Source organism: Sceloporus occidentalis, unplaced genomic scaffold, assembly GCF_023333645.1.
Source record: "Sceloporus occidentalis isolate IW3139 unplaced genomic scaffold, rSceOcc1.0.p SCAF_10, whole genome shotgun sequence".
Taxonomy (NCBI): Eukaryota; Metazoa; Chordata; class Lepidosauria; order Squamata; family Phrynosomatidae; genus Sceloporus; species Sceloporus occidentalis.
In genome coordinates, this window is record NW_028316990.1 from 10,789,912 (window position 1) to 10,814,803 (window position 24,892).

The 24,892-nt window shown below is 53.7% G+C and overlaps 4 protein-coding genes across 12 annotated transcripts; 3 read left to right on the top strand and 1 right to left on the bottom strand.

The window, feature by feature from the left end:
* Positions 1–667: 667 nt before the first annotated feature.
* On the top strand, positions 668–1,863 carry LOC149305882 (carbohydrate sulfotransferase 4-like). The gene has a single exon (XM_089540797.1). It carries the CDS (start codon positions 676–678, stop codon positions 1,861–1,863), a length of 1,188 nt encoding a protein of 395 aa, XP_089396923.1. The 5' UTR covers positions 668–675.
* Positions 1,864–5,369: 3,506 nt separating this feature from the next.
* Positions 5,370–6,243, bottom strand: TERF2IP (TERF2 interacting protein). The gene is made up of 2 exons (XM_089540695.1): positions 6,110–6,243; positions 5,370–5,804 (listed from the first exon to the last, which is right to left on the bottom strand). The coding sequence occupies exons 1-2, from the start codon at positions 6,167–6,169 to the stop codon at positions 5,466–5,468; spliced, it is 399 nt and encodes a 132-aa protein (XP_089396821.1). The 5' UTR covers positions 6,170–6,243; the 3' UTR covers positions 5,370–5,465.
* A 108-nt stretch (positions 6,244–6,351) lies between these two features.
* On the top strand, positions 6,352–13,965 carry LOC149305884 (lysine--tRNA ligase-like). Of its 3 annotated transcripts, none has more exons than XM_089539630.1 (14): positions 6,352–6,443; positions 6,666–6,804; positions 6,887–7,052; positions 7,999–8,092; positions 8,518–8,704; positions 8,798–8,923; positions 9,599–9,718; positions 10,143–10,305; positions 10,405–10,578; positions 10,886–10,971; positions 11,537–11,622; positions 11,816–11,942; positions 13,114–13,257; positions 13,797–13,965. In XM_089539630.1, the coding sequence occupies exons 1-14, from the start codon at positions 6,364–6,366 to the stop codon at positions 13,884–13,886; spliced, it is 1,782 nt and encodes a 593-aa protein (XP_089395756.1). In that variant the 5' UTR covers positions 6,352–6,363; the 3' UTR covers positions 13,887–13,965. The 3 variants fall into 3 exon arrangements, with proteins under 3 accessions (XP_089395756.1, XP_089395755.1, XP_089395757.1); XM_089539629.1 differs by lacking the exon at positions 6,352–6,443 and adding an exon at positions 6,450–6,567; XM_089539631.1 differs by lacking the exons at positions 6,352–6,443; positions 13,797–13,965 and adding an exon at positions 6,462–6,567 and having other exon boundaries at positions 11,816–11,955; positions 13,114–13,202.
* Positions 13,966–18,446: 4,481 nt separating this feature from the next.
* ADAT1 (adenosine deaminase tRNA specific 1) lies at positions 18,447–24,356 on the top strand. 7 transcript variants are annotated; one of them, XR_016282487.1, is made up of 9 exons: positions 18,447–18,659; positions 18,761–18,815; positions 18,919–19,055; positions 19,240–19,732; positions 20,432–20,577; positions 21,148–21,247; positions 21,995–22,081; positions 23,157–23,287; positions 23,946–24,029. XR_016282487.1 is itself a non-coding variant. In XM_089540405.1 (8 exons), the coding sequence occupies exons 1-8, from the start codon at positions 18,461–18,463 to the stop codon at positions 24,076–24,078; spliced, it is 1,350 nt and encodes a 449-aa protein (XP_089396531.1). In that variant the 5' UTR covers positions 18,447–18,460; the 3' UTR covers positions 24,079–24,356. The 7 variants fall into 7 exon arrangements, 4 of the variants coding, with proteins under 4 accessions (XP_089396531.1, XP_089396532.1, XP_089396533.1 ...); XR_016282488.1 differs by having other exon boundaries at positions 23,157–23,278; positions 23,946–24,025; XR_016282489.1 differs by lacking the exon at positions 23,946–24,029 and adding an exon at positions 22,462–22,597 and having other exon boundaries at positions 23,157–23,220.
* Positions 24,357–24,892: the final 536 nt, after the last annotated feature.

A 24,892-nucleotide genomic window follows, 5' to 3' on the forward strand; every position in this document is an offset into this window, starting at 1 on the left:
AAGCCTTCAAGTGGTTTTTAGAAGGTCCAAAATATTTTTGTTTACTTGAGCGCAGCTTCAAGTTGTTTAATTTCACATGTTCATATTAGTAGTTCTAAATAACAAATTTGCTGAAACATGTTGAACAGTTTTTTGCATGTATGGTGTAGGACTCTAAACCTATTATTTCCATGATATTACTGCTCCTGATACCAACTTTTCTGTTAAGGAAATACTGCCAAGGAACACACATCTACTTTGTTTGTTATAAGCATTTGACTAAAAACTAAACTAAAATGCTGCCTTGTAACCACATGCATTTGAAGAACTAGCAGCGGTGAATAGTTTAGTTATCTTCTTCTGTTAAGTAAACCATTTTGTTTACACACACATATGCAAAAACACACGCGCTCCTTTGTGGCTAACTAAACTGAGATTAAGTTAGTGGCAAGGCTGAGCAGTGGAATTGGTGGCAGCATACTTTCAGAGGTAGGTCACCACAAAGTGGGGCCGTGGCCCCGCAGCACCTCCTCTTGCCCTGCCTACTTGGCCTCTTTGGGGCCGAGGTGCCACCCCTTGCGAGGCCCTGAGTGGGAACCCAAAGGGGAGCCACTGGCACTGCCTTGCTGGTGCAGGAGTCTGATAGATGTGCCCCCTCTCTTTCTCTGCCCCCCATTTCCTAGGATCTCAGCAGCCATGCGGATGTTTCAGCGGCTAGAGCTGCTCTTGATCTTGGTGATCCAGGCGCTGGTCCTCCTCTGCTTCTTCACAGAGTACCAGGGGAGCAGGAACCCCCAGGGGGAAAAGCCGGCTGGGGCCCACATCCTCATCTTCTCCTCCTGGCGGTCAGGGTCCTCCTTTGTTGGCCAGCTTTTCAGCCAGCACCCCAATGTCTTCTACCTGATGGAGCCAGCCTGGCACGTCTGGGCCACCATGCAGCAGAACAGCCCCAAAGTTTTGCACATGGCAGTGCGTGACCTCATCCACTCTGTTTTCAAGTGTGACATGTCCGTCTTCGATGCATACATGCCCGAGCAGAGGAACAAATCTGCGCTCTTTCAGTGGGAGGCTAGCCGGGCCCTTTGCTCCCCACCTGCGTGCAGCGTATTCCAGCGTGACGACATTGTCCCCAAGCAGGCCTGCCGAGCGCTATGCAGCCGCTACCCCTTCAGCACAGTGGAGGTGGCTTGCAAGACCTACAGCCACGTCGCTGTGAAGGAGGTCCGCATCCTGGACCTGCGCGTCATCTACCCTCTCCTCGCCGACCCCTCCCTCAACCTCAAAATCATCCACCTGGTCAGAGACCCCAGGGCTGTTTTCCGCTCCCGCACTCACGAAGGCACCGCACCTGCACTCTCCCTTGGCAGCAAGATAGTGGCAAGAGGTAGGAGCCCACCCAAGCAGCTTGAGCCGGAGCAGGAGGCCTACACCGTCATGCGGGAGGTCTGTAAGAGCCATGTTGCAGTGTACACTGAGGCCCAGCGGGCCCTGCCCTCCACCCTCCAGGGCCGCTACTGGCTGGTGCGCTATGAAGACATCGCCTGGGACCCCATGGGCAAGGCTGCTGAACTCTACCGCTTTGTGGGGCTGGGTTTCCCACCGCATCTCCAGCAGTGGGTCCACAATATCACCCATGGGCAGGGCCTGGGCAGGGCGGCCTTCGACACCACCTCCCGGGATGCAGTGAATGTGTCGCAGGCCTGGAGGAGCGCCCTGCCTTACCTCCAGGTAGCCAAGCTCCAAGCCATCTGCCAGGAGGCCATGAACCTGCTGGGCTACCGGCTAGTTTCCTCCGAGGAAGAGCAGCAGGACCTGGCACTGAGCCTTCTGGATGCTCATGGCCAGCCTGTCTGGGAAGCCTCAACAAGTGACTCCAGCAGCTGAGCTGGAGGAGAGGCAGGGTTAATGTGATCGGGCACAAGACAGCAGGCTGGGGGCAAAGTGGGTAGCAGGCTGCCAGAGAGTCTGAGGTTTTCTCATGACTTGGTTAGAAGAGGCTCCAGGCTGGAAGGCCAGCGCAGCAAGCCAAGGGGATGGTTAGTGCCAGGCTGAGCATAAGCCAGTCGCTGATGGGCAGGATGGTCCAATGAACCTGGGAGCCCCTGGCTCCAGCTTTCCCCACATAAAAGACAAGGAGACACCGCAGTGAGACTACCAGGCTATCTTCTCTTTGAGTGGATTGACTGGCTGACCTTGCCTCCAGCCCCCAACTCGGGAAGGGAGACCAGGAGTTGTAGTTCCAAACTACAAACCCACGAAGGAGTATGAAGGAGAAGCTGCAGCCACGTACTTGTGCAGCAAGAAAGCTTTCCCCGTGGCTCCTGACTGGCTTTCCCCAAGAACGGCACAGACTGGATTCCCACAGGAAACTGGCCTGCTGCTGGAGAAAGCCCACATGGAGGTTTGCTTTTGGTTGGAAGAGTGAGGTCTCCTCCACCTCCTTGGCTTGCTGCATTGACCTTCAAGCCTGGAGCAGCCTTCTAACCCAACCCCAAACTCTCTGGCTCTACAGCGGCACATCTGAGGATGAATGCACCGTGACCATCAATGCACAGGAGTGTCCTGTTCCTAATGCCTTCCACGCTGTTCCAGCTTCCTTCCCAGGGATGCAAAGTCAGGAGCCACCCTTCTCAGTGCAGAAATGCTCCCTTCTGTCCCAGAGTATAACTCAGGAGGAGGAGGTCTTGGGGGCAGGAGGGAGGCATGGAGAAAAGGGACGGCCAAAGTAAGGGTCTCCCTCCCCTCCCACAATCCAGCCAAGTCACATCAGAAATGCTCAGCCAGGAAGAAGGTTAAAGTGATGTTTAACTCCTTGCACCAAGTGCAAATACACTTTGTTAACACTCTGAGGTTGTACATATTTACTCTGAAAAAGGAGCTGGAATACCTGTGAAAAACCAACAGAGAGTCTTGTGGCACCCCAAAGACCAACAAGTTTTATTGCTTTCTGGGGCAGCAGTGGCCAACATTCATCTGAGACACAGAGCCCAGCCTTACCTGGCATTTGGGAAAGACGAAGAAGGGGGGAAAACTGCAGGGGTTGATCATAAAATAAAAGTCCATATTGTGGTGATAATTTTATTGGGCCAGTTCAAAGTTGCAAAATATGTCACACTAACTTTCAAAGCCCACCAGCTTCTTCTTCAGGCAATGAAGGAACAACAACAACAACAACACAGGGAGGGAAAGTGACTGTGCTAGAGCTTCCCCCATCCTTGCCTGAGGAAGACCCCCGTGGGCACAGTACATGTTCTGCCTTTGGCTTGTCCTAAGAAAAGCATGACCACAATAAGCGGCTTGCAGATGGTTATTACACAATGACTGATGCAATATAACACTCGTTGGCCTTTTGGGGGCCATACACCTTTGGTTGTCGTAGCTGCAACAGATTAATACAGTCTCTCCCCACCACCTGCCCCAGAAACGCCACTGAGCCATTCTGAATGACAGCACAGTGACTGCTAGAATAGATTCATGTAATGTAAAATTGGTATTGTTAGCTTTAATAAAGGGTTTATTGCCTATTACTTGTATTACAAGTCACTTTGGGAATAAAAAAAACCCACAAAATGAATCAATACAACAGCAGTACTTTTCTAAGACGACATTTCCAGCATTCATGACTAATGCCACAAGTTACGAGAAATGAGCAGAACACAGGAGGACAGTTGCACAGCCGGCCCAAGACTGCATGAACTCAGGCAAGCACTTTATATGCCTCTCTCTGAAAGGCCCCAATGCAGGCAGATCGGCAGAACAGCAGGGCTGCTAGGAAGCCCTGCCTTTCCCTGCAAGCAACACCCAGCCTCAGACACCCCCAGACCATACAATGGCAACGCAGACAAAGGAACCAGGCTCTCAGGTCTGTTCTGGCAAGACCACCAGCGGACTGAACTGTTTCCCCATCCACAGTGCCACAGGTGGAGCCCACACTCTTCCTGCAAGGTAACATGTGCCATCAGTGCCAGCAATGCTTACATGGAACAAAACACTGGCCAGCACCTCACAGGGGGAAAGAGGAAGAGGGACCCTGTGGCTCTTTGTGGCCCCCAGCGTTGCTCTTCCTGCTGCTGCGGTCACCAAACCCTCATCGCTTCAGCTGGGGAGCTGTGTGCATGCTCCCTGCAGAACCAGGACAGGCGGGCAGTGTGTCCACCATCTGCCTGCAGAACCAGCTCCCGATAGCATGACCAACAGCTGTCCAGGGGCTGGTCAACAACTCAGTCCTACTTGAAAGCAGGCTATACAAATGTGCTGATTTCCATAAGAGTCACAGAGACTCCTGCACACTTTGGAGGAAGCAATGAAGGAAGGTGTGACCTGGGAAGGGAGCAATGTGTGCTTCCTTGCCTTAAGACAGTGGCTCCCAACCTTCCTAATGCCGCGACCCTTTAATACAGTTCCTCATGTTGTGGTGACCCAAACCCATGAAATTATTTTTGTTGCTACTTCATAACTGTAATTAAATAGGTGTTTTCTAATGGTCTTAGGCGACCCCCATGAAAGGGTCATTTGACCCCCCCTTGCCCTTGGGCCCCTGCCCCAATGCCCTCTCCCCATTGGCCCTTGCCCCTGTTCCAAGGGCCCCAAGGCCCTCCCCCATTGGCGCACCAGCCAGTAGGAACCACTGCCTTAAGACATCTGTCCTGAATCACCCACATTTCAGCTCTGAGGCAGGGGATCCCTTTGGTTTCCAGAATGATGGGAGCATACGTTTTTCCTTTAAGAAGTGACAGGACTCTTTATTGTTACTGTTTAATGGAAAGGGAGGAACTGGTGACTTCCGTAAGGGAATGTGAGCAATGCTGCAGTCTAAAGAGACTACCTGCAGCTGGGCTGGAAACAGGCAGAAAGGCATGTTTAGCAGCTGCAGGGCCAGGGAAGGGGTGAAAAAGCACATTAACCAGAGAAGAGCTGGAACTGCCTCAATACACCATTTGTAGAAAAGCATAGGAAACCGATGGGCTTTGGTCAGCGTGGAGTAAAGGCCCTCTCCTGATTACAGAGCCACAGCCGGCCCCAAAGCGCCTTGGCAGGCAGCAGCCGTGAAGCGGCATGGATCAAGAGGAGAGGCCAAAGCAGAGGAGCAGCCCAGTTCAGGTGAGCGGGAAAGCTGTCTTTCGCAGCAGGACTTGGGTGCAGAGCGTAACCCAGAGACCCTTGGCTCTGTCCATAAGTCCTTACAGACAAGGCCCTGCCTGCCCTAGAGCCTCACAGCAAACCCTGGGGCACACAGGGCACTCACAATCCACCTTGGGACACCTGCTCCGATGTCCGGTCTGACTCTCAGCCAACCTCCGTCACGCAACCGCTGGGTCCAGCCATGACTGCTAGGCATCTCCTGGAAGGAGAGGGAAGGGTCTTGCGGGAAGGAGCCTGCTTTGGATGGAGCCGGAGCTCTTGGTCCTTGCGCACAGAATACTCCTCTGCCTCCGAAGACCCAGAAGGGCATCTGGCCCACCCTCCGGCCCGGTTCCTTCCGGCGCCTAGCTCCTGCGGAAGGCCTCTCTCTTGGCCACGTTCTCCGGCCCGTACCTGGCCTCCAGCCGGCCCCTGAGGCCCCGGTCCCCCTGCTGGAGCTCTGCGTCGTCTCGCCTGGTCCAGAGCGGCCGTCCGTCCGAGCGCTGCCCCGTCCGCAGGCAGCTCTCCACCGCGGCCAGCTCCCCGCTGTTCTTCAGGAAGGCCTGCGTCACGGCCTCCAGGCCCAGCCCAAAGAGGCCCATCAGGCGCTGCATGTCCCTGACGGCCGAGGCCACGTCTGCGTCCGAGGGAGCTGCCGGGCGAAGGGCCTCGGGGGGCTCCATGCCTGGAGAGAGTAGGTCTCCCTGGAAAGGAGGCAGCGGAGTGGAAGGAGGGGCCCTGGGTTGAAGGCCAGATGCCCAGCGGCAGGAGAGGGGCCCCTCCTCCGGCCACAAAGCAGCCCCTGGGGCAGCTGGCCCCCAGCCTTTGCTTCACCAGGGCGAGGCAGGGCCCTGCGGGACACAGGGGGCCCTCCGCCTCAAGGGACGCCGCGGCTCTCCAAGCAGGAAGGGACGGGGGCCCTCCGCGCTCAGCCTCTCCGGGGAAGCGAGCGGGCGGGCCAGGCCCCTTACCCGCCAAGAGGCAGAGAGAGAGGGGCCCGGCTTCCTACCTCGCTGTCCTCGAACTCCCGGCTGGCCTCCTGGAAGACGCCGCCTGCCTCCGCCAGCATCCCTCCTTCTCCCCCGGGGCCCTGGAGGGCGAGGCTCCGCAGGCGCCAGCAGAGAAGCCGCGTCCTCCGCCTCCGACTCCGCCTCCCTCCCTGGCCCCGCCCACTCCCCCGCGCACGCGCACCAGCGACGCCGGCGCCGCTTCCGGCCCCGCCCCTTCCGGCCCGCCTCCTTCCTTCCTTCCTTCCTTCCGGCGATGGCGGAGGCGGCCATGGCGGCCACGAGGATGGTCTCTTCGGGCGCGGAGCCGGAGCAGCCTCCGCGGCTGAGCAAGAAGTGAGGAGGAGCCCATGTTCGCCCTGCGGCCCCGGCCCCTCCTCGGCCTCCGCCTCCCCTTCCTCTTCGGCCGCGGGAGCAGCAGGAGGAGGAGGGCAAGCGGCGGGCCGGAGGAGAGGCCCAGGTCGGTGGGAGACAGGCCCCGGGGAGGCCGAGGGGGGACGGGGCTCCATGGCTGGATGGCTCACGCCCTCCCTCCCTCCCTCTCTCTCTCTCTCTCAGCGAAGCGAAGCGGCGGATGAAGGCCGAGCGGAAAGCGGCCGAGAAGGAGGCGCGCCTCAAGGACCAGCGCCACGAAGGGAACGCCGCCAGCGCCAAGGCCGAGGAGCAGGAGGAGGAGGAAGAGAGCCTCGACCCCAACGTAAGCAGCGCCCTGCCTCCCTTTCCCGGCCGCCCTGCCCTGCCCTGCCCTGCCCTGACCTGACCGGTCTCTCTCTCCGCAGCAATACTTCCGGATCCGGAGCCAGGCAGTGCAGCAGCTGAAGGCCTCCGGGGAGCAGCCCTACCCCCACAAGTTCCACGTGGACCTCTCCCTGGAAGACTTCCTCGCGCGATACAGACACCTGCAGCCGGGGGAGCACCTGGGCAGCGTCTCCCTGCGAGTGGCAGGTCAGCCCCAAGGCAGCGCATGGGAGCCGGCCCTGGCCCTGGGCCCCTGCCCCATTGGCCCTTGCCCCTGGGCCCCTGCCCCAAGGCCCTCCCCCATTGGCCCTTGCCCCTGTTCCAAGGCCCTCCCCCATTGGCCCTGGGCCTCTGCCCCAATGCCCTCTCCCCATTGGCCCTTGCCCCTGGGCCCCTGCCCCAACGCCCTCTCCCCATTGGCCCTTGCCCCTGTTCCAAGGCCCTCCCCCATTGGCCCTGGGCCCCTGCCCCAATGCCCTCTCCCCATTGGCCCTTGCCCCTGGGCCCCTGCCCCAACGCCCTCTCCCCATTGGCCCTTGCCCCTGTTCCAAGGCCCTCCCCCATTGGCCCTGGGCCCCTGCCCCAATGCCCTCTCCCCATTGGCCCTTGGCCCTGGGCCCCTGCCCCAACGCCCTCTCCTTATTGGCCCTTGCCCCTAGGCCCCTGCCCCAACACCCTCTCCCCATTGGCCCTCGCCTCTGGGCCCCCGCTCCAAGGCCTTTTCGCCATTGGCCCTTGCCCCCGGGCCCCTGCCCCAAGGCCCTCTCCCCATTGGCCCCTGCCCCAAGGCCCTCTCCCCATTGGCCCCCACCCCCAAGGCCCTTTCCCCATTGGCCCTTGCCCCTGGGCCTCCGCTCCAAGGCCCTCTCCCGATTGGCCCTCGCCCCTGGGTCCCCGCTCCAAGGCCCTTTTCCCATTGGCCCTTGCCCCTGGGCCCCTGCCCCAAGGCCCTCTCCCCATTGGCCCTTGCTCCCGGGCCCCCGCTTCAAGGCCCTCCCCCATTGGCCCTCACCCCCGGGCCCCCACCCCAAGGCCCTCTCCCCATTGTCCCTTACCCCCGGGCCCCCACCCCAAGGCCCTCTCCCCATGGCCCCTGGCCCTCGCTCCAGCCCTGATGCTGTGGCCACCGACACCTTTCTCTCGCGCCTTTTAGGCCGGATCCATGCGAAACGTGCTTCTGGAGGAAAGCTGATTTTTTACGATCTCCGTGGGGAGGGAGTGAAGCTGCAAGTTATGGCCAATTCCAGGTAAACATCGCAGGGCTCCTTGTTTTGTATAATCCACTCACTTCTCTATCCTCATATCCTTATTTTGTATATGAGACTTATTTCATTGGTCAATCCTTGTTATATCCCTCAATTGTTCCATTTGCCCCAACTCACAATTTTTCCTGGGTGCCTCTTTAAATCCAAGGCTTCCTGTGGCCCAGGGGCTGCTTCTGCCTTTTGCAGGGCCTCAGAGACCGAGATGAAAAGGTTTTCCAGTTATTATTAATAGCATAGTGGTGTAATAACAATCAGTGGACCTTTTCATGTCAATCTTTATCTATTACTAATTGGCTCTAACTTCTAGATTAGGAAGATTGGAAGGCTTTTTCATATAAGTAAATGCCACAGTGATGGGAAAAGGTTTTTTTCTCCAGTAAAAGGTATTTCATGTAACCTTTTCCCAGGAACTACAAGTCGGAGGAAGAATACGTGCGCATTAACAACAAGCTTCGCCGTGGAGACATAGTTGGGATCCTGGGAAATCCTGGCAAAACCAAGAAAGGGGAACTGAGCATCATCCCGTACGAAATCACTCTGCTCTCTCCATGCCTTCACATGCTGCCTCACCTTCATTTTGGCCTCAAAGACAAGGTACCATCCCCTCTGGCCGCCTTCCTTCATGGCCTCTGAGGGGATCTCATGACGCGCTTTTGAACTCTGGGTTTTTCCTCCCTCGACTCTTAGGAAACCAGATTTCGGCAGAGATACCTGGATTTAATTCTTAATGATTTTGTGAGGCAAAAGTTCATAATCCGAGCAAAGATAATAACATACCTTCGAACCTTCCTAGATGAGTTGGGCTTTCTGGAGGTAAGTGTTTTTCCGCTTGGATACTTCCTAAAATATATAACGGTCCATAAGCATCTAAAGGCATCATCTGTCCAAGTCTTGTATTGTTGCCACTGTCTTGGGGCCAGATGTACAGATGAAGCTCTGTAGGCGCTGTAATGCTTTGACGTTGCACCTAGGATTCCTTGAACCAATACATAAAACGTATTTAGTCCTTGGCTAATGTTTTTTTAAATCCTGCTCCAGAGAAAGCACTCAGTGCAACCCAGGCTCAGCTCTCCCTTCCTAGAGAGGTTTGACTTGGTCTGTATGCAGGTGAAGACCTTTTTGTTCCGCAGGCCTTTGAAGGCTGGCTGCTCAGGGAGAACTAAGCTATTTATATTGGTTCTTCTCCTTTTCAGTAGTTATACTTTTAGTTCCTTTTAAATATGTTGATTGATTGCTGCATTTAAATTCTTTCTGTCATTAATTTTTCAGTTGTATCTGCTTTTGCAAGTTGTCTTGAATCCCAGACTGGGAAGAGAATGCAATTCTCCACCAATACCATTTTATATAGATACCTGATTTATTTGTAATTATTTATTTTTCGGTGGAGGGGGGTTGCTAAATTCTTTGCCACGAAAAAGACACCTTTGAGACGGGGCATTTGCCGTGATTGGCTGGTGCATTATAGCTGTGTGTTTGTTCCTTGGCTAGGTGGAGACGCCCATGATGAACGTCATCCCTGGAGGGGCTGTGGCAAAGCCTTTCATCACTCACCACAATGAGCTGGACATGAACTTATACATGCGTGTTGCTCCGGAGCTCTACCACAAGGTGAACCCTTGGGCCAAAGGAACAGGAGTTGGGTTGAGGCTCCTCTGCCCAAAGGTCACCTGGGACACCAGAGGAAAAATGTGTGGCTGTTGCCACAGGCTGAGGTGAACAGGGCCACCAAACGAGTGCCAGCGTGGGAGGCTCAGTCTGAAGTGCCAGTAAAAAACCTCCCTCTTCCTGCCAAGACGGCCTGTGCCTCGAGGTGGGGAGGACTGGTGGCGGTCACTGCCAGGAACAATAAAAAGAGAAATGCTTTGGAAGCATACATCTACCCAGATGCTTGGCGCATGTGTTGAAATATCCAATGAATTTAGACTCCTGAAATTTGACAATAAACTGATTTTACAAGTCAAAATCAGCAGTTCAAAGCAAGCTCACTCAGTAATGAAGTGGCACTTCTGAGCTGTTTCTCTTTGTGTTTTAGATGTTGGTGGTCGGTGGCATGGACCGTGTCTATGAAATCGGGCGCCAATTCCGGAATGAAGGCATTGATTTAACCCACAACCCGGAGTTCACCACCTGTGAATTTTACATGGCTTATGCAGACTACCATGACTTGATGGAGATCACAGAACAGCTACTTTCAGGTTTGTCATCAGAATATTAAGGGTTTGGTGGCACAGTGGGGGAGGAGAAGGGCAGGTAGAGCATCAACTGGTGACTGAAATGGAGCTGCTCTCTCGCAGGAATGGTCAGACACATCACGGGCGGCTACAAGGTGATGTACCACCCGGAAGGATTGGAGGGCCAGGCATACGAAATAGATTTCACTCCGCCCTTCCGGAAGATCAGCATGGTGGATGAGCTGGAGAGAGTGTTGGGAATCAAACTTCCCACTGTTGATCAGTTTGAGACAGAAGGTGAGAAGGAGTCTTTCTCATAGTCTGGGAATGTTAACCTCCTTGTGTTTATCCTGTGAAATGTGGGCTGGGCCTGAAACCCATCTCTCTGTGCCCCTTATAGTCAGTTTGGCTGCCTTGCATGAGAGACAGCCCCTTTATTACTCTGCCTCAGTATTGACGCTGTAGTCTCTGGCATCAATCGTCCTATTCTTTTCCTGGAGGCCATTGCTGTTTCTGGCAATGAGGGGAGGGAAAATGAGTTATTCTGGCCCTTCTTAAACTGGTGAAAGCAAAGACTTTGCATGTTTCTCCCTGTCATTCACAGAGACTCGCAAATTCTTTGATGTGCTTTGTGAAGAGAGAAAAGTTGAGTGTCCGCCGCCTCGGTCTACAGCCAGGCTCCTCGATAAGGTGAGAAGAGCCAGGTGTGACGCCATCCTCTTTATGAACAGGGAGCCCTTAATGGCTCACATCTGGCCACTTTGTGAGCTGCGAAGTGGCTGACCCTTGGCTTTCTCATACTTCCCATACTCTGACCTTTGCCTCGCCTTGGCAAAATGGGAAAGCCTTCTGGAGGCAGGGCAAAGCAGGCAGGGAGCTGGTTGCAAGCTCTCTTGCATCCAGAGATTAAGAAGATCCCTGACAGCTCTTTGGGGTTGGTGATCAATTAGCACCACAAGTGGAAGACTCTGACTTGCTGGTGGCTGTTAACAAAGTGCCTCTGGAGTAGGAAAGAGACAGTATGCCCCTCTGGAAAATATGGCTTTGTGGCTATCCCTGAGAGCAAAATATGCTTGAATGGTCTGTCTTAGACCAGAGTTTCTATCTTCATTTGGAAGCGGAATTGCTTTGAAATGCCAAAGAGGGCCAGTGGTGCTTGTGCTGTTTCTGCAATGCAGTGGTCGTTCAAATTACAGTTTGAGATGCTTTCTTTCTCTTTTCTTTGCATATTCTCCCCTGATGCCGGACTTTCCAGCTCGTCGGGGAATTTTTGGAAGTTACCTGCATCAACCCCACTTTCATCTGTGATCACCCACAAATCATGAGCCCCCTTGCTAAATGGTGAGCAGAGCAAAAAGGAAGTCTTGCCAGTGTGTGTATGTGTCTCTGGAGAACTGCTCATTCTGTTTAAAAAGAATATTGCAGAATTTGGCAGGGATGGGGGTGGTCTTCCTTTAAACCTACCAAGGGGCTTTAGGGGATGTATCTGTGCTGGTTGAGTCTGCAGCCCCCTCCTCCTGCCCTCTTTCTGCAGGCACCGCGTTCGGCGGGGACTGACAGAGCGCTTTGAGCTTTTCATCATGAGGAAGGAGGTCTGCAACGCCTACACCGAACTGAACGACCCCTTTTGGCAGCGACAGCTCTTTGAGGATCAGGCCAAGGTGTGAAATCAGAGTAAGATTGTAATGGAGGGAAGGCCCTCATGAGCTGTGCTTTCCTGTGGATCTCCTCCTCAATGGGAACCGGCGACTGCGGTGCTTCTGTGGAGAGTCCTGCCTCATGTCTCCCATCAGGACCAGAAAACCCTTCCCTGAACCAATGCAGCCCCATTCGGCTGTCTGAAGGGTGTCCCCTCTTAACTGGGTGTCCAGCACAAAGTGTGGCGGGTGACCTCAAGCCTGGAACTCTCTCCCAGCTCAAAGGAGGTGCAAGAATAAAAGGGGCAGAAGGCTCTGTGTGTGTGTGAAAAGGAGAGATGGTACCAGAACTTGTGGGACCCCAAGAACAGATCCTGGATGTATGCAGGATTGAACTGGGCGCTTACCTGTCTTGGCTGTTGCCTGGTGAGGTGGAGAAAGGTTAGCCTTGATGGATCCCCTCGGCATCCTTATTTTGGGTAGCAGCTCTTCTTGCCTCCAGCTGAAAGCCATCATGGGTTTGGGGAGGGGATGCTTGGCCTCTGAGGCATTGCTTCCTTTCTCACTGCCTGCCAGCAGAGTTTTTGATGCGCTCAGACTGTGGTTGAGGATACTGGCGGTGCCTGTGTTATCTTGAGGACTTCCAGGAGGTAGAGATTCTGTTGTTGAAAGAGAGGGTATATTTGTTCTCTCATTTAAAGGAGAAACCAAATAGAGGTCTGTGGGGAGACCCTATAACTGGAATAAAGAGCAGATGGACTACTGAGGAGCCCTGGTGGCGCAGTGGTTAAATGCCTGTACCGCCATCACTCACTCAAAACGATAAGGTTGTGAGTTCAAGACCAGCAAAAGGGCTCAAGCTCGACTCAGGGAGGTTGCTAAAATGAGTACCCAGATTGCTGCGGGCAAATTAGCTTACAGTTGTAAACCACTTAGACACTGCTTAGGCGGGATGAAGCGGTAGATAAATGAAGCTTGTGTGTTTTCTTTGTTTACTGAATGTAAACAATTTGAAAGAGGAGCTGGGAGAGAACCCTGTGGCCCTTGCACCCCTCCTGCTTCTGAAGAGCTGCCAGGTGGCCCTTTGCCCTGGACTTTGACATGCACAGCTGGCCTTGGACAGCCTGTGCCAAGGAAAGCAGCAACATGTGCAGGTCCTGGCTCCGTAGGCATTATGGTCTCTTGTTTTCCCCAGGCAAAAGCTGCTGGTGATGACGAAGCCATGTTTATTGACGAGAACTTCTGCACGGCTCTGGAATATGGGCTCCCTCCAACAGCGGGCTGGGGCCTGGGCATCGACCGTCTCACAATGTTTCTGACAGACTCCAACAACATTAAGGTTAGCAGGCAAGGGCATTCTTCCAGCAGGCTGTGGAGGCAAACACAGGTTTTAGTGCCACATTCACACACGATGGGGTTCTTGGTGAGAAACCAAGGTGCCTTCTGTGCTAGAACTGAATGTATTTCCAGGTTCTCATAGAGTTCTTTTGCTGCTGAACAGTGACTCACGTTACTGCTGTAAGCTTTATTAGTGGTCTCTGGCAGCCCTTTTGCAGGTGGATTCCAGCATCCCGTCACAGCCAAAGTGACACAGTCTCCCAGTTAATGTCCAGCTTTAAGCTGCCAGACTCATGCATCAAACCCATAGAATCATAGGGTTGGAAGAGATCACAAGGGCCATCCAGGCCACCCCCATTGACTCTGGGATGCCACTGAAGAGCTGTTAAGATGCCAACAAGGACTCCAAAACCCACCTTCCTAAAAGGGGCATGACCCAAAGGAGCAGATTTGCACACAGGGAGGATTGGTCGAAGCTTGAGGAGGCTAGGATGAACCTTGTCTGGGGAAGCTGTGAGAACCCCCCTTGTCTCTTTGCAGGAGGTGCTGCTTTTTCCAGCCATGAAGCCTGAAGACAAAAGGAAGGACACTCAGCCAAATGCCGCTCCTGTGGAGGGGACCTCAGTGTGAGAGGCTTGGACAGTCCAGGCCCAATGGCTGCGCTTTCTTTCCATCTGCAATTAAAGGCAGCCCTGTGCTGCTGCTCTTCTTTGCTGTGAGTTTCTCCTTGGTTTTTGGAGGGCATGAGAACACAATCGCGCTTGAAATTCCTCTTTGTCCGTAGCGGGCCTCTAATGTAATAGACATTAACACTCCGCATCCAAGCTGAAATCCGGTTTTATTTTTATTTCTTCATTTGGAGTATTTATACCCCACTCTTCAGCCTCAAAGGCTCTGAAAGCAGCTAACAAATGGCGAATTGCACAGTTCCCTGCCCTTAGGCTTACAATCTGGAAAAGACAGGGCACAGGAGGAGGAGGAGAAGGAATGGCGGTGGGCAGGGATCAGGTCTCCCTCAGATGGACTGGAGGGAGGGCTCTCTTTCTTCACCTGGGAAGCTGGGCCCGACGGAGGAGGCAGTGCAGGCAGCAGGCCCTTGTCTCTGGCCAGCAAAAGGACAGCCCTTTGCCCTGTGAACCCAGCGCAAGAGCAAAGGGCAGTGCCTGGTGGGTCAGGGCTTCAGCCCTGCAAAGAGCCAGGCCGCGGAGGCCCAAGGCACTGGCAGCCAACCCAGCGCCCTCTTCTTCTTCCTTTCCTCGGCAGTCTCTGTGACGTCCTGCTTTGGAACTTCAGCCAGGGAAGCTTCTTTACGGAGAGGGAGCTCCTTGAATGCACCTGAGGAAGCAGCCTTTACTTGAGGGCAGGGCCAGCTCATCCATATAGGTGAGCTAGGCAGCTGCCTAGGGCGCCAAACTGTAGGGGGCGCCAGAGAGAGAAAGAGAGAGAGTTGGTGGAGCCAGAGAATCATAGAATCAGGCAAGCAGAGCAGCCAGCATCTTCCGTCTTCCTTCCTTCCCTCCCTCTTTCTTTCCTCCTGTTCCTCCCTCCCTCCCCTTTCTTCCACCTTCATTCCTTCCCTCCCTCTTCTCTTCCTTCCTTCCTCTCTTTCTTGCCAAGAGAGAGACTTGTTCAGGGAAGGCTTGTCATGGCCTTCCTCTGAGGCTGAGAGAGTGTGACCCCCAAAGCCACCCAGTGGGTTCCATGACCCCCCTCCCCCCTGCATAACTCCTTTCTCCTTCTCAGACTTTGGCCCTATTCTTCCCTATCCACCCACCTTTGCCTCCCTTCCCATCATTCACCCTTTTCTCAGATTCCTAGACCCCCTTGTTGTTCCTGTATGTCCTCTAGTCCTTTCTGACTCCTGGCCACCCTCTAGTCCTTTCTGACTCCTGGCCACCCTCTCATGGGGTTTCCTTGGCAAGGTTTGTTCAGAGGAGGCTCACCATGGCCTTCCTCTGAGGCTGAGAGAGTGTCATGCCCCCACCCAGTGGGTTTCCATGGCTGAGCTGGGATTTGAACCCAGAGTCATAGTCCAACACTCAAACCACTAGTCCACACTGGCTCTAACAATCCACTTTAAAAGCTTGGTCTTCCCAGATGTCTTCACCACAAAGGAAGGCACCACAAAATGGCAGACATTCAAGAAAAAGGGAGGACAGAACTCAAGAAAAGTTCCAAACACTCCTAGAAATGTAAATGCATGCTTCTTAGTCATGCTCAAGATGGAGGATGTTTTAGAATACGTCCTGGACAGAAGGTTAGAGTGGAAGACATGTCCTGGAAGAGGAGGAGGTCTGCGCTGCCCTGAGTTCAGAGAAGCTTTGCCATGGCCTTCCTCTGAGGCTGAGAGAGAGTGGCTTGCCACTCTTGGTGGGTGTGCCTACTGTGTGTCTTTGCTTTCTCGCTCTGGAGCCATTCCCATCCTTGTTTCATGGGCTGCATCTACACTGCAGAAGTGCGCTTTAACTAGTCTGGCACCATGCTATGGAATCCTGGGATTTGGGTTTTTGGAGATTTTGTCTTCTCAGAGCAGTGGAGCCACAACAAAACTACAAATCCCAGGGCTCCATAGCATGGAACCAGCAAGATGACCAGATGTCCTCTTTTTCTGGGGTATACCTTACATTTCAGTCTTCTGTCCAGGAGGAATTCTAAAGATGTCCTCCCTGTTGAGCATCACTAAGAAGCATACATTTATATTTATATGAAGGGTTTCAGCTTTCCCTTGGTCGTGTCCTCCATTTTACTTGAAAGCCCTACATTTTACAGTGCCTTGTCCTCCTTTGCGGTTAGGAGAGCTGGTCACCATGGCAGCCAAGGGCAGCTAAAGTGGTGTTAGACTGCATTAATCCTGCAGTGTGGCAGCAGCCCTGGTCCTTTCACCCGGTGACCCTACTGGTTTCCTTCGCTTTCTTGCGACACCCTTTGGGTGAAGATTTTTAGTTTTTAGGGGTCACAGATGGAGCACCACTTCCCCGCAAATTCATGGAGATGGGATCCAGATTTTTCCACATCATTAGAATGAATAATGCTTCTAGTTTGCAAAAGGAATATGTCTGCATTAGTCTCCATTCCAAATATCACAGCAATAAAAAAAAAAGTCTTTAACTTGTAAAAACCTAATTGGCTTTTTGACTAATTCTCAATACTGTGATGAGAGATTGGAACCTAAGTTTTATGTCATGTTTAGCTTTAACAAACGAAACAGCGGAAATCAAGGAGTGAAAATAATTATGAAGGGCGACAGGGGTGCCAAAATATTTCTTGCCTCGGGTGGCATAATACCTAGAGCCGGCCCTGGTCCAGGGAAGCCCCTCCTTCCGTTCAGTGGGTCTCTCTGCAAGCCAGCCTTCAGCAGTGTTGCCAACAAGCCTCCAAGATATTTCCTGGCACGTCTGACCAAAACCCACACAACCCCCCCCCCCATATTACCCGGAATATTCCATCAAAATCCCCGGAAAGTCCCTGTATTGTTAATATGGCAGATCTTTTGCAAATAAACGTAGCCCTAATTGAATAAAAATAATTGGAACTTATTTCAACTCTCCAAATTACCATTAAAACCAACCAAAGAATCTTTCAGTCCTTCTAATACTTTTAAGATGTTTATTTTGACATGAAGGAGCTCCAGGAAGCTTTCTGCCAAATAGAAACGTGTTCGGCTGCAAGCGCACTGCAGAAATAAATCCAGTTTGACACCCTTTTAATTGCCATGGCTCAGTGCTAGGGAACCCTGGGAATTCTAGTTTTCGGAGACATTTAACCTTCTCTCTCAGCAAACTCTGGTGTGACAACAAACTACAATTCCCAGGATTTCATAGCACTGGGCCATGGCAGTTGAAACGGTATGAAACTGGGTTGTCTCTGGAGTCTGGAGTGAATAGGCAGCCTGAGTTGGGTCCAAGACACACTGCAGAAATAATCCAGTTTGAGACCGCTTTAGGTGCCCTGGCTCAGTGCTAGGGAACTCTGGGAATTGTAGTTTTGTGAGAAAGAGCTCTGGTGCCACAATGAACTACAATTCCCATGCATCTGAGGAAGTACGCTTAAGTCTAGGAAACCTCATGCTGCCAACTTTTCTTTCAGTGAGTCTCAAAGGTGCTACAAGATCTATCTCTATCATCATCACCATTATTATTATTATCATTATTAAATCCAAATGCAGCTGAAGAAGTGGACTTAAGTTGGCAACACTGATATGCTGTAGACTCAGTCTCTGGGGCTGTGATCTGGAAGCATGGAGGCAACTCCCTTCTCAAACCAGGGAATCCTGGGAATTGTAGCTTGTTGTGACATGTTGAGACACTGCTTTTACCAGCAGCCAGGGCTCCATGCATGAAATTCTGGGCTTGGTGGCTTGTTCTGCCCAGAATCCCATCATCGCAGGGAGCCTGGCAGTTAGACGCAGTGCCAAACTGGATTATTTCTGCAGTATGGATGGCAATGGAAAAGAGAACGAAAAAGAGAGCCACAAAACACAATTCTTGGAAGACAGGGCAGCAGGGATGCCAACTGACCAGGTGCTCTGCCCATGCTAACACACACACACACACACACTCACATATAGATACGCATACATAGGTATAATATTATACGCAGGTTTATAGATATATTATATATACATATATAATTTTACACCTCTCTCTCTCTATATATATGTAGACACACATATATAGAATATTATAAACACAGTCTTGTGTGTGCGTATGTGTGTGTGTGTGTGTGTGTGTGTATATATATATATATATAAACACACACACACATAATATTATATCCACAGCTATACATAATACTAGATACAACTTCATTGGTGACTTGAATGTCAGTGTCAGGGGCTTGGAGGGCAGTTCCCATCATCCCCAGACGATAAAGAAGGCAGGGAGACGCCTCAAAGCCAGCCTTTCTGCGCCCTGGAGCCCCGCCGCCACGAGGCTCCGCTGCTGCCGCTGCTGCCTCCGAAGAGAAGGGCTATCCCTCGCAGCAGCAGCGGCAGCAGCCGGCCTTTCCGCCCGCGGCTCTTTGGGGGCTGCTCTTGGGGCTCCTCCCGAAAGCAGGAGAGGCGCCCTGGGCTTCCGGTCGCCTCCGAGGGGGAGGAGGAGGAGAAGGGAGCGAGGGCACTTCCGGTGGCCGCTCTGCCCTCGCCGCACTCTCTGGTCCCGCTGCCTCTTCCTTCCGCCGGGAGCCGGAAGTGACGCGCGGCTGCGATGGCGGCGGAGGCGTTGGCGGCGCGGTGCCTGTCTCACTACGAGGCGCGCCTTCTGAAGCGGGGGAAGCCGGAGCCCGGGCGCGAGTGGACGCTGATGGCCGCCGTGGTCAGGGAGGCGGAAGGGGCGGAAGAGGCGGAGGTGGTGGCCATGGGCACCGGGACCAAGTGCCTGGGCCGGGAGCAGATGCGGCGCAGCGGTAAGGGAGGCCGAGGCCGAGAGAGCAGCCCTGGGACGGTCCTCCGGGCGGGGCTTCGTCCGACGCCTCTCTGCCCTCGTTCTCTTCCTCCTCCTCCGCAGGCGACGTTCTGAACGACAGCCACGCCGAAGTGGTGGCCAAGAGGAGCTTCCAGAGGTGGGCAGCGGGGAGGCAGGCAGCGGGGAGGCCGGGAGGGAGGCCGAGGGGGCCCTCCTCCGCCCCTCTGACGGCGGCCCTCCGTCCTCCTGCCTCCCGCCAGGTACCTGCTGCACCAGCTGCAGATGGCCGCCGCCCGCCAGGAGCCCCGCAGCATCTTCGCCCCGGCAGCCGAGGGAGGAGGCAAGTGGGCCCTCCGGCCGGGCGTCCGCTTCGCCTTCTTCTCCAGCCAGACGCCTTGTGAGTGAGAGAGTGCCATGCCCTCCCCTGGAAGAGCAAGCTGCCCTTTGGCTTGTCACGGGCCCTTGCCTCTTGCCCTGGAGGACGAGGGGCCCCCTCTGCTCTTGGAGGGTAAAAGGGCCGGAGAGCCCCCTCGCCTTCCACCCCCTGAATGCTTCTGTTCCTCTCCTTGGGATTCCCTCAGGTGGAGACGCTTCCATCATCCCCGTGACGGAGGCGGAGGCCCAGCCCTGTGGGGCCCTGAAGCGCGCAGAGGCCCTTGGCATGGCAGCCTGCGAGAGGGAGGCCAGAGAGGCCCCGGGCGATGGCCCCGCTCCCAAGAAGCCCAAAGCAGAGGTCACAGACCTGGCTTCTGCTGCCACTGGTGCCGCCAACAGCCTGCAGGCCAAAGTAGTGGACGTCCACCGGACGGGGGCCAAGTGTGTCCCAGGGGAAGCCGGGGATCCTCTGCTGCCCGGCAGCGCCTTCCATGCCACGGGGCTCCTGCGGGTCAAGCCCGGCCGTGGGCCCCGGACCACCTCCATGTCTTGCAGCGACAAGCTGGCGCGCTGGAACATCCTGGGCTGGCAAGGAGCCCTCCTGATGCACTTCCTGGAGCGTCCCGTCTACCTGCCAACCATCATCCTGGCTCAGTGCCCCTACAGCCCAGAGGCCATGCAGAGGGCCATAGTGGACCGGTGGGTAGCCCTTGGCAGGCAAGAAAGCAGGGAGGGATGGCCTCATGGTCCAGGGAAGCTGCCCCGCTGCCATTTGGCCTATAAGCACTTTTTCCTTTGGGGGAAGACTGGGCGGTGGAGTGCGCCTGTTGGGGGGGGGGGGTTCTCTAACCGTCTGGTAAGACACTTACTGAGTTTTATCTTCGGAGCTTTTCTTGTTATCTTCCCCTGCTGCCATTGGTACGTGGGAAGTTATGACGTTTTGGGCGAGGCAGCTGGCTGGGAGGCCACCTGGGCCTGTCTTCCTCTTGCTGGTTTTATGTTTTATCTTTACTGTCTTCTTGTTTCCTGCACTGGGTTTGGAACCCCTAAGTGGGTATTCTCCTTCCACAGATCACTTGACCTGGCATAATTTCTTTCACCCTTTATCGTTGTGATGGATATGTGCCAGGGGTAGTTGGAGGGCATTGAAACCCATCTCTTGTCCTGCTCCTTGTGCCCTTAAGCCTCTTTTTGCCAGGGCCAGAAGCACCTTTTCCAGAATGATTTAAAAGAGGGTGTAGCCATTCTAAGGACATGAAATCCCACCAGGCCCCTGTTTCCACATGGCTGGAACCCTCCAAGAGGGCTGCAAAGGCACTCTTTATTGGGGCGACAGCTTTGTGTGGTGCCAGGTGACTCCCTGTGTTGCTGATTGCTCTCCTCTCCTCCCATTCCCAGGTGTCGATCTGTTCTGAATTTGCCAAATGGTTTCCGCGTACAAGAGCTAGAAGTTGTGCAGTCACAGTTGTGTTTTATCCACAGCCGTGAAGCAGTGCAAGCCAGCTGTGGATCATCCCAAGGAAAGGTGGCTCCATGTGGAGCAGGTGAGTATCACTACAGACTGCAGGGTGATGCCTTTGGGAGGGTGCCTGAGTTTTCTCCCTTAAACTGGGTGGGCATGCCAGGGGTGCATCAGTGTCACTGCAGGAATGGTCTTGTTACCCAAAGCCACAGAAGCTTCTCTGCAAGTTCAGGCAACGAAGACAAGGTTGAGATGAGAGTAGCTGGTGCAGCGGGTGGGCAGGAGACTGGCATTACCCTTGGCTGGTGGTAGGACAGGAGCTGAGCTTGGACCCTCTGGCTGCACATGTCATTTTTGCTGGTTGGCTGCATGGGCAGGTGCTACCGGCCCAGACTCCTGTGGTGGAGAAAGGAGGTGTTGTGGCCTAGGAGCCATGTCCAGTGCTTCCAAAGGTCCTTTGATATTAGGAGGTAGGGGAGCTGGTAGCGGGGAACAAAGAAGCATGGCAGGACTTGAGAGGTGGCAGAGGAAGCAGGCTGGTGTTTCCTGGGGCTGCAGAGCAGGTCTCCTCCATCATAAAGGGCTCCACAGAGATGGCACTGCAGGTACCTCATTGTGCCAAGTGACTTCTCCCTCGTTTGCCATTTTCTAGCCATCAGTTGGAGCGCCGTCCCAGAGCATCCGCTGGACATTACCTGCTGTGGCTTCACGCAGGGGACCACCAAGAAAGCGATTGGAAGCCTCAAGTCCAGGTGTGCCATCTTGGGCCTGGGCAGTGGGTGAGGCAGTGCTGCTGTTCTTCAGGGCCTTTGTTGTATGTGGGAAAGGCTGCTCTACCTGCCTTGCAGAAGAATTAATTTCTCAGAGGTTGAATGGGAAAAGTACCGAAGGAAATGCAGAGCAACAAGGCCCAGCTGCATTCTCAACAGGCAGCTACTGGCAAGAGTTGCTTCTGAAAAGGATTTGCATGGCACTTGCAGGCAGGTCTGCCAAGGTGTGCAAGCCCAGGTGGACAGAAATGCTGCTTCTAGTTAGGAACCCAGCAAGACCCGCTTTGTGGCAGCGGTGGGCCTTCCCAGGCCCTGTGATGTTTAGGAGGCCAGATGCTGGGTTTATTTGGCTCACACATCCTGGCACTCTTGGAGACTGAAATCAAGTCTGAAAACGAGGTGGCCTTTAAATGACCTCATGTTTGCAGACGTGGATTGTGTGCCTCCATCTTTGTAAGATCTCTTACCAGTCCTGAAAAAATAAGCATGAAAGCATTTGCATGTCAGTCTTCTGCCCTTGCTTGTCAGCCATCCCACTCTGCTATGGGCGCAAGAAGTTATGAATCCAGAGGTGCGTTCTCCTTTCAGCCCGTTTTGTTGTAGAAATCTTTATGACCCAGTTGAGGGTTTGTAAGAAGCCCTCTGTGGGAAACGTCTTTGCCAAGGCAAGTGTTGGCTAGCCATTTCACCCCTTCTCCCTCTCCTTGGAATATGTCCTTTGGATTCCAGGTCTCGGATTTGCAAAGTGGAGCTGTTTCACGAGTTCTTGAAGTTGGTAGCCAGTGTTCCAGAGGAGCATCTCCCACAGACTCTCCGGTGAGACTTCCCACCTTCTGGTGATTCCACAGCAGGAGAAGGGGCCCAGCAACTTTGTACATTCCTGGCAAAGGGGCTTTAAGTAGATGTTGTTCTTGCCCTGCCAATCTATCTCAAACTACACTTGATCTGAGCCAACAGGCCAAGAATTCAGAAGCCATGGCAGAATAATAACCATCTTTCTCTGACCCTGAGCTTCTGTTCAGCTTTTCTTTGGAGGTCATTAAACAGAGACTGGATGGTCATCTTTTAGGAGCATATAGTTGTGTATTTGGCAGGGGTTGGGCTGGATGGCCTTTAGGTTCCCTCCTAACTTGATTCTAAGATTCTTTTTGTGTTCTGTTTTTCTCCTGTTCTTGATTTCCCTGCTATTTGTTCAGGACATATTGAGGCCAGCCATGTGGACATGGTCCTGCAGGATCAGGCCTCTGGCTGCTACCAAGCGGCAGCATGCTTAGTGTAGGACTGTGATTGTGAACCTATGGCTGTGGCCTGTGCTGCTGTGGGTTTGGGAAGGTGAGGAGGGAAGAAGGGGCCCCAGCTGGAGGCCAGGGAAAGGGTGGGGGGAGAAGCCCTGCCCCTGGAGAGTGGAAAGCCCCGCCCCCAGGGTATAAGCCCTGCCCCCAGCACACAGTCCCTGCCCCCAGGGGAAGAAGCCCCACCCTGGCACGTGAACCAAGAAAGGTTCGCCATCACTGGTGTAGGACGTGCGTGGACAAACAACCAGGCTCCCCCAGCAGATCTTGGATTGTGCTTAATATCCTCAGGGGATGCTGGCCATGTGCGTAGGTCACCCCCTCCTTCTCTGCTTTCTCTGACATTGCAATTTCCTGGGGATTTAGGCTGTGCTGGGACGTTTCCTGTTGGATGGCATCTGTAGGGCAGAGACTGACTGGCCATCAGCTGGGCCAGTTAGAAGGGGCCACTGCTCCTACTCTCCATCCAGCTCTGAGTGGCTGGAGGCAAAGGGGCCCCGAGTGGAGCCTCCTCACAGGGAGGGGAGCTTGAGCTTTGGGTCCTGGAGTCCTCTATTCTGGCCTGCATCTCCACTGTGACCCCATTTGTTGTCCTGCAGGCCAGTGCCTTCCGAAGTGCCCCTCTATGGCAGAAGGGTGGCCCCAGAAGGATGAGGAGCTCTCAGTCTTTCCTGAAACAGAGGCACTCTGCCTGAGGGCTATGGGACATATGTACCAGAAGGTGTGCCGGGTACCTTTCTGTGCACAGCAAGTAGCAGCTGCGTGATTTCATAGTTTGGCCATTTCATTTCAATGCTGATAGTGGGTGCTATGGGTTTTTTTAGTATTTTGGGTTTTGTTTTTTTGCTCCCAAGGCTTCATGCCAGCCTCCCTCTCCCCAGAAGGTCAAAGGAAACCACCAGAAATCCCAGGGAGGATATTGTGGGCTTAGGTGTCCTTAGCTGTTCTCCCTGCTAGCCTCCAGGGCAGGCTCATGCTCCTTGCCCAGCTGCTCCCTTCAGCCTGGGCCTGGGTCTGGCAGAGTGCCACCTGGCCCTCCTCACAGCAGGGCAGGCCAGCTGTCAGAGGTTTTGGCAGTCCTTTCGTGCGGATTTGGCAGCATCAGCAGATCTGTGGCAGAGACCTTGCTTAGCATGGTGAAGATACTGAATTCAGCTCCTGACACTTTGAGGCCCCTGCTTGAAATATAGGGGAGCTGTTGAGGCCAGTCCATACTGGGAGGCTGGGCGGCTTCTGGTGCGGCTCTGGAGGGGCTCCAGGACTCCCAATTTCTTCCGAGGGGAATGTGGGGATGGGAGGCTGTCAACCCTTTTTGTTTGTGTTGCGGGGAGGCACTATGCAAAACTGTCCCCCAAGCCTCTTACATCTACCCTCCTCCTCTTCCTCAGGGCTAAGAGGCTACAGACCTATTGGGATTACAAGGAAGCTGCAGCCAGTTACCAAGAGGCCTGGAAGGAGCTGCGCGACCAAGCATTTGGCTCCTGGGTGAGGAACAGCCGTGACTATCTATACTTCACCTGAAAGTGGAGGTGGCCTCTTGGTGCTGGGGCTGCTTGAGAACCCATATTAATTTGGAATAATTCAGTAACTTTGACAATTCATTTCTCCATTGTCGGTGCTTCAGTCTTTTTCCAACAAACTACTGTTGTTGTCATATTGAAGATGTCATCCGTATTTACTGTCCAGTTCATCATCCATAATGCCCAATGCAAAATGGATCCTTAGAACTTCTTGGACTAGCATATTTTAAGCTAGCAACTTTTTGTGTTCTTACATAAAAGTCATCTTAACTCTGCTCATTTCAAGAGCTTATTTAGACTTGTATGTTTTTAGAGCTTCTGAACAGGACATGTTGAAAGTGACATGTTTTGTCACCTGCGTTATTTCATTAGGTATATTTCTTCAGTGTCGTTTGCCAATTATGTGCCAGCTGTCTGGTTCTGTTTTAAGAGTAAGTAGTACCTGTCCGAAAATATCCTCTAGGAGCTAACAACCCTTCCACACAGACCACATGTAACTGCGTTCCACTTGCTGTTTGGACCCTTTCCTCCTCTTCAAATTCATGGCATTTTGATTTATTACAGCATTCAGCAGCCCCTCAGGAGCCACAGAAAAGGAATGGGCGGCCTCCAGATGTTTTGAATGCAGCTTCCATTAGTCATAGCTGGCACACACATTCATATGGGGTGATGAAAGCTGGAACACAACAACAGGTCTGCAAACACTCCCCTCAACCAAATGCCTGTCACAAATGGTGGGAAAGGTTTCCCAGGGCACTTGTTTTGCATGCAGGTGCTCCCGACCAGCACAGGCAGCCCTGCAAAAGGGCCTGGGG

Coding starts and splice junctions, on each gene's coding strand:
- LOC149305882 (XM_089540797.1), top strand. CDS start 676: ATGCGGATGTTTCAGCGGCTAGAGCTGCTCTTGATCTTGGTGATCCAG.
- TERF2IP (XM_089540695.1), bottom strand. CDS start 6,169: ATGCTGGCGGAGGCAGGCGGCGTCTTCCAGGAGGCCAGCCGGGAGTTC. Junction 5,805..6,109: donor GGGAGTTCGAGGACAGCGAG/GTAGGAAGCCGG, acceptor CCTCCTTTCCAG/GGAGACCTACTCTCTCCAGG.
- LOC149305884 (XM_089539629.1), top strand. CDS start 6,458: ATGTTCGCCCTGCGGCCCCGGCCCCTCCTCGGCCTCCGCCTCCCCTTC. Junction 8,705..8,797: donor ATTTTGGCCTCAAAGACAAG/GTACCATCCCCT, acceptor CTCGACTCTTAG/GAAACCAGATTTCGGCAGAG. Junction 8,924..9,598: donor ATGAGTTGGGCTTTCTGGAG/GTAAGTGTTTTT, acceptor TTCCTTGGCTAG/GTGGAGACGCCCATGATGAA.
- ADAT1 (XM_089540405.1), top strand. CDS start 18,461: ATGGCGGCGGAGGCGTTGGCGGCGCGGTGCCTGTCTCACTACGAGGCG. Junction 18,660..18,760: donor GGAGCAGATGCGGCGCAGCG/GTAAGGGAGGCC, acceptor CCTCCTCCGCAG/GCGACGTTCTGAACGACAGC. Junction 20,578..21,147: donor GGTGGCTCCATGTGGAGCAG/GTGAGTATCACT, acceptor GCCATTTTCTAG/CCATCAGTTGGAGCGCCGTC.